The 7,319-nt window shown below is 40.1% G+C and overlaps 1 protein-coding gene across 1 annotated transcript in view; it reads right to left on the reverse strand.

Annotated features, from left to right (window-relative positions):
* Positions 1-663: 663 nt before the first annotated feature.
* rnf217 (ring finger protein 217) overlaps positions 664-7,319 on the reverse strand; it is a 15,693-nt gene continuing 9,037 nt past the window's right edge. Inside the window, exons 3-7 of the mRNA XM_024291299.2 lie at positions 6,268-6,432; positions 5,577-5,674; positions 5,399-5,502; positions 2,721-2,792; positions 664-2,309 (exon numbers count right to left, since the gene is read on the reverse strand). Coding sequence (XP_024147067.1) covers positions 2,230-2,309; positions 2,721-2,792; positions 5,399-5,502; positions 5,577-5,674; positions 6,268-6,432 — 519 coding nt within the window. The 3' untranslated portion in view covers positions 664-2,229. The remainder of the gene's footprint in view (positions 2,310-2,720; positions 2,793-5,398; positions 5,503-5,576; positions 5,675-6,267; positions 6,433-7,319) is intronic.

Consider the following 7,319-nt stretch of genomic DNA (forward strand, 5'->3'; position numbering starts at 1 on the left):
GAAAAAAATCGGGCTAGCTCTTTTCACAAAACATGGGTCAAATCAAACCTTTGAAATGAATGTTGTGGTATTTTTACATTTTTATTATCTCTAAAAACAAAGCTGTAAATAGTGCAAGAAGTGCGCCTTCTGGTGTTAATGTTTTATAAAGCTAATCTGTCAATCATAGATCCAAGCCACACCTCCGTCGCTCAGTCTGGCTCCACTAGCCCCGCCCCCTTTTTGGCATTATTCAGAAGAAGAATGGAGTCAGCCTCCAAATTCCCTGTTTGGTTACCCTTTAAAAGCAAACTCTGCATCCATTTTAAAATCAATGAAACTGCAAAAAAATAGTATTTTAGTGCAAGCTGGTCTTGAAATGGCCATTTGAGTTTAACTTATCACAGAAAAAAAAGCTATTGTTGATGAAAGCAGGCCTTTTTTAATTTTTTTTTAAACTACTAGGTATATTTCTCTAAAAACATTCTACATTCCATCCATACTCTATACCCGCTTAGTCCTGTGCAGGATCACGGGGTAGCTGGAGTCAATCCCAGCTACTTCAGGGCAAAGGCGGGGTTCACCCGAGTTCGCCAGTAATTCTACATTCCACATATCTGATTCATCGTCAGTTTCTGCAGCACTAGATGATGTGCAAAAAGCAGGAGTGGTGCTAACACCATCAGCTCCTCTAAACAGACAGCTTGAGCGAACACGGAAAAAAAGAAGAGCTAAAAAAATAAATCAGCTTCTGAAATGAACATATCATGTAGAAATACCAGTGGATTAAAGCTGGGAGTTGGGGGCACACGCCCAATCAGTTTTCAGCCTTCTGGCAAGAATTTGAGAACCAGGTCAGAACCTCACACCCCAGCGTGTGACTGGAAACGCAGTGGAAATTTTTCCCACAACAAAAGAAGACCTTCTGCTTGAAAAAAAAAATAAAATATGAGAACTCTGATCCCAGCCAGTGAGGCCAAGTGGGCCCCATATGGTTTAAAAGAGGGGAGAAAATGTGGGCCCCAAATGGCTATGTCAACAGTTTCTGTGGTGTCCACACCGGTGTTTTTCCACGTTAGCTTAGGTGGGTCGGCTCGCTACGCTAGCCAGCCTCCTGGTGGACGGCGTAGCATGCAAGCAAGCTCCACTGTATTAAGCTAGCAAGATCTGCTGTAGCGAACTCCGCTGTAGCAAGCTAGCAAAGTCCACGGTAGAAAGCTAGCGAACTCTGCTGTATCAAGCTAGCAAGCTCTGCTGTATCACACTAGCTAGCTCTGGTACATCAAGCTAGCGAGTTCCATTATATCAAGCTAGCAAGCTTTGCTGTTTCAAGCTAGCGAGCTCTAGGGTATTGAGCTTGCAGCTCTGCTGTATCAAGCTAACGAGCCCCAGATAATCAAGCTAGTGAACTCTTGTGTATCAAGCTAGCAAGCTCTGCTGTCTTGAGCTTGCGAGCCCCACTGTATCAAGCTAGCGAGTTCTGCTTTAACGAGCTAGCAAGCTCCAGTTAATCGAGCAAGCTAGCTCCGTTGTATCAAGCTAGTGAGCTTCACTGTAGCGAGCTCCTCTGTCCACCAGCTAGCGTAGCAAGCCTACCCTGAGTGCCCACTGAAGCTAATGTGGGAACAGATAGGGCCACCACAGAAACTGTGGACAAACCAATCTGTGCCACATTTTCTGCCCAGTTTGAACCATATGGGCCCACCTGGACTTTCTGGCTGGGACCTTCACCAAAATTTGATGAAAACATTTGTTTTCCTTTTTCTTTTTGGTGGCACAAACACTATATGCAAAACAGAAAAGCCTTTTCGTTCAGGTCAGGCACCTGAAGGCCAGAAATTCCACCCACCCTCGTGAACTCAATTACCCATCACTCCAGGAGAGTTTGGTGACTGTTAGTTCTCTCAGGGAGCAGAACATTCACATTTTGCACTATTGATAAATGTATATCACAAAAGAGTGGACACCCCGGTGCAGTTCAGAGGAAGTTTTTAGGGGCAAAGTCCCTTTTCACTATGTAACCAAATTTAAAAAGTTCCTTTCTGCTTCCACTTCCAGCATGCCGACATTCCGCTCCTTCTAGTATAGTGTCCCATGCAGTATAAATATTGTAAATGTGCAGCCTCTTTTTACTTATGTTCCTCCGAAGCAAACTGCCAGTGTTGGCTTTTCTCTCAGAGTTTCCTCCCGTCTCAGGCTGGAAACGTCTTTCCCTGAGGAGATGTGGCGGTCATCTGGGAGGAGAGGAGGTCAGATCCAGCGTCCAGAGCCTCGAGTGCGCTGCTTCTTCTTTCTCTTGCACACGTAGTAGACAGGAAAAGCAACCAAACCTAAATATGCGTTAAAAAAAAAAACATAGGGAATGGATTACAAAAACAATAATTTAATTTAAATCCACATTATCGGACAGTAAAATCCAGAGGGATTAGGAATACGTAAAACTGATCTGAAAAAGGAAAGATTGGAAATACGGCAGCACCACTCTCCATCTCAACATATCAGTGCCAAACACAGGAAAGAAATGAACTCTAATTGCAGTTTACTGAGGCTTCACTAGCTCACGGTAATTGCATCAGAGAGCATGTGAGTCCAGCTGGATGATGGGGAGGCAAATGTAGTCTGGTACCTAGAGATCTCCATCTGTGTTTAGATAAATCACAGGAAGTCTAAAAGAGAGACTACAACCATAGTGTGTTGGTTTCTATTTGTGTTTGTGTGTTTTTTGTATGCAGGTATGTTACCTATCACCAGCGCAAGAGCTCCAAGAACAATGACCAGAAGAATGACCACTGGAGCTATCAGGACCTTAGTGGCTGTGGGTGGAAACAGAGAGAACAACAAGTCAGGCAAAGTTATTAACCAAGTGGAACTTCACGAGGAGAACCAGAAGGAGACGGGACCACTCATTAAATTCAGTTAATCGATTAAAAAAATTAACTAATTATTGGAAACCTGGTAGAAATAAATGAATAAATTCATTAATTGAGATTAATCACGCTTATTTTTTTTAAATTACAGTATTTAATAATAAATAATCACAGAATGACATTTACACAAAAACTGTATATTTAGTAAATTTATTCTTAATTAAGGCTGTCAATTGATTAACAAATATATCACACTAATCACACTTTAGTGTTGTGATCAAACAGTATTGATCTCAATGTTTTACTAAGTAAATTTAATGACAATAGTTGATCTTTAGAACTTTTTAACATAATATATATATATATGGAATGCAACAAAAAGCTGTTGGCTGAACTAAATGATGGAAGTAACAACAAAAGTGTCATTGTAGTTGTGGTACACCATGTTTTTAGTTGACGTAATGCGGTCACCGTATGGAAATGTTCTGATAACATCTCATTCTGTTGTTTCACTGAGGATACTGCAAGTCGAAACTTACATTTAAGTCAGCGGATGACAAACGATCATTTCTAAAAATAAAGTTCTGCAGAGATCTGCTCCAAATCTCTGCAGAAAATGGGTCACGCACCAAGACAACAACTTGGCACGAGTTAACAAAGCCTGCCTAAAGAAAGGTAATGTTTTGAATCAGAGAGTTATGGTTAGTTCATGAAACTAAATCCCCTCTAAAGTAGAAGGATAAAATCCCTCCAGGTAGTTTATCTGTTGTTAACTTTAACATGGATTTGATGAAGCGTTAAAGAAACATTTTACATTTAAAATCACTGTTGAGAAAATCCGATCACATGAAACGCGGTTCCTGGGATTATTGATAAGTCAAAGTCCATCAGATGGCTGGTCAACCAATATGCTAACAAGTGCAGATATTAGTAAATGAAAACAATCGCTTAACACTAACTGCATGTGGAGAGCTTTGGAATAGGTTGTGAGTTCTTATTATCATTCTTATTTTTGATTTTATCTAAAACATAAACAGCTCAAGGACTATCCTGCTGCTGTTTCTACCACTATTTCACACTTGGATACACACATATAATCCTCAGCTAAAAGCTGCAATAGTCACGGATGATGGAATCAGAGGAAATAATGCAGCTTTGGTGCAATTCAAAAGCAGGAAAATGTTTGTTTTCCCTACAATTCAGCAGATACTCACACTATGTGACAGGAATCATAAACGTTTCAGCAGCATGTACCGGACACACAGACGTGTGTACCGCCGCTAGATCTTATACCCCACATGTGAAGGCCCGGGGGCCGGATCTAGATACTATTCACTATTCTATATACGCTATTTTGGAGTTTAGCTAATATTTCAGCTACATGCTAGCTGTTTTGGCTAATTTTGGCTTTTCTTTTTTAGTCTTTTTAGGCTGTTTTGGAGTTTGGCTAATATATTTACATGCTAGCTGTTTTGGCTAATTTTGGCTTTTATCAGATTTAACGCTATTTTGAAGTTTAGCTATTTTTTCAGCTACATGCTAGCTATTTTGGCTAACATAAGTTTTTTTTTTTTTAGTTTTTTAGGCTAATTTTGCATTTAGCTAATATTTCAACAGGCTATCAACTTCAGCGTTTTCAGCTATCAACACTAGCATCTTCAGCAGCCAAATTCATCTTACAGCATTCACACTAGCATCATCGCTGGTAATGCTATATATCTAGTTCATAATTATGTTAAAAAGTTACGATTTTAAAGCTTTAAAAAATGTCATTTTAGTGTTGAATAAATGTCTATCCTGTTCGGCCCGCGACCTAAGGTGTGTTTTGAATTTTGGCCCCCTGTGTGATCGACTTTGACACCCCTGATATCCCCGTATACAGTACCGGGACTGTACCAGCTGTCTTTTAGCTCTGGTCACAACTAGCTTCTCATCTTGGCATCCAGTGTGATGTTGAACAATTGCTGCCTTTAAAAGAGTTATTAAGAGGGAGATGCAAAGATAATATGTAGAAAAATAACTTCATTAAACTTATGTAGTGAATGCCACTGGACCTAGTGTAGCTAAAAATAATTAAATGAGGGTTTGTGTAGACATCTGTTTATGTATTTTTGTTTATACGTCCTTAATATTTAGGTAAAAGACCATTTTAATTTTCCTTGTTTGATAATTTGTGATTTAATTTTGTTGATTTAGCAATAGGGGAAGATAATAAAAGTTTTCTTCTTTCTGCTCCTTTCATTTATTAACTGTTTTAGGTTTATTAAGTATTATTTCAATGTTATGAGTTGTTACTAAATTAAATCAAATGAATAAAAAATAAAAAAAATGTGCTTTACTTACAAAATTGTACTTAAAAAATAAAACTTTAGATCTGAAAAGTTAAGCAGAAAAAGTTTTAAACTGCACAATTTTTAAGACCAAGATATCAAAATTTAAGACTTTTTAAATGCTTTTTAAGGCCTTATTTAATTTTAACTTTTTAAGATCCTGCGGGACACTTGATGTAAACATGAAAATAAGTGGTACAAAATGATCCTGCAGAAACTTACCACAGACAGATCCTCTAATTAGTCGCCTCAGGTGAGGTTTATCGGGCAGGTAGCGATACTTGCACCCAAACACGCTGAGATTTGATGCATGGTTGCCAAAAAACCTACCGAGGTAGAGTAAAAAGTGACATCAGGAGGATATAAAAGGACAAAGGGAGAGTCGGGGGCTGGATCAGACCTGAGGTGCCGGTAGCGTTCTCCACAGCGATAGCAGAAGTTAGTATTACACTGGGCGCAAGTCATGTGATCACAGCCCTCCGTTCGCTGAATATGAATCTAAAATGAAATAAAAGACGTATTAGCTTTCGTTTTACTCCACTGCAGTCTTTGATCTGTTCACTCATTGGAAATTGAAGCAAAACTCAATAAAACGGCTGTCAAAGACTTTTTGATTTGAATACATAAATCGTCTAATTTCTGAAAACCGCTGAGCAGTTGAATAAAAAGCTTTTTCTCAACAGTCAAAAAGCATGACTAAGGGATCTTTACTGTCATCTTTTCCAGCATGACACCAATTTACCCTTTTCACAGTCAAACACAATCCTCTCTTCATTCTTGCAGAGCAGAAATGAAGACGCGAGGCACAAAAATAACAGCAGCAGATAGAACCGATTTCCCATAAACCTGCAATGGTCTTAATTTATGTCTTCCTTTGGCGATGTGGCAATCAGATTAGGCTCCGTGCTGATCAACTTTGGAGTAATTAGAGCGTAAAATAAAAGCAGCCTGGTTTTATAATAGTCACAGTGATGCCACACTGTCTGCCGACAGGAACGATTTCATCTTTGCTGCAGTATTTTCAACAGCTGTGGATGCACGGCCCTCAGTGCTTCACCGCTCATCCCGTCCTCCTTGCATCCCGCTCGTACCTTGCATTGTGGACACTTCTGAGCGTTTCTCTGCCCGTGTTCGATGACGCTTGCCCAGCTCCGTAGCAGCTTGTCTCCTTTCCTGTAGTCTCTGCATTTGATTCCGTCGTGCCACGGCGCATGGCACTTGAAGCACCAAACAAACTGGCAGTTGCTACACTGGATCTACGACAGAGAAATGTGAATGTTTCCCAACAATCCTGGAAACCTCCAGAGGACTTTCAAAATAAGATCATTTTTGGAGAGAAGTAACTCTCTAACTTTCAAAATCTGAGTATCTTTTCCTATTTGTGCTAAGCAAATATGAATTTATGCAAGAGCAAATTTAGAAATTATTTAAAGGAAAAAGCAAAATCAGACCAAATAGTGACATTCATTTAACTGTGTTAGGCTAACCCAGCATTTAAAAAAAAAATACACCTAAACAAACAAAAGTTTCGTATTTATAATGGTGCATTCACACCGAACACGATTTCCGCAACGAACTCCTGTACCCCGCCCCTCTATCATCGCGTGACGAATTCGCTGAATGTCGCCTTTCAAAAAAATGTGTTCCGCATGTGGGAGGAGCTACCAGATAATGCATTTAGGATGATCGCTATAAGGAAGGTGACCTTGGATATATATCCAAACATGTCTCCATGTTTGAGTTTATATGAATATTATTGAATGATTTTCCAGATACAGGGGGCTGTGTCTGTATGACAGCCGCTTCCCCTGTGTTTCTGTGTCTCTGTGGCTGAGCTTGAACGTTCACTGTCTTGTATTAACCAGACGGAGAAAAAACAAAATTAGGAGACCTTTTTTCGTTTTTCTTAATGTCTCGGTGAGGCGTGAGCCAGCAGCCTCCGCACCACACAGCGGCTCCTTGTCTGGCGAGGGAGTGAGCGAGTATTGAAAGCCGGCGATCTGTCCAGAGTGTGTCCCGCCTTCACCCCAAAGATAGATGGATAAGCTCTGCAAACCTGCGGCTCCAGCGGGTAAATGTTCAGAAGTTCTGGACAAAAACACTCGCATTGGATTAGTATTCAACAGAGGTGGGACCAAGTCAT

The sequence above is a fragment of the Oryzias melastigma genome, linkage group LG24 (genome assembly GCF_002922805.2).
Source record: "Oryzias melastigma strain HK-1 linkage group LG24, ASM292280v2, whole genome shotgun sequence".
Taxonomy (NCBI): domain Eukaryota; kingdom Metazoa; phylum Chordata; class Actinopteri; order Beloniformes; family Adrianichthyidae; genus Oryzias; species Oryzias melastigma.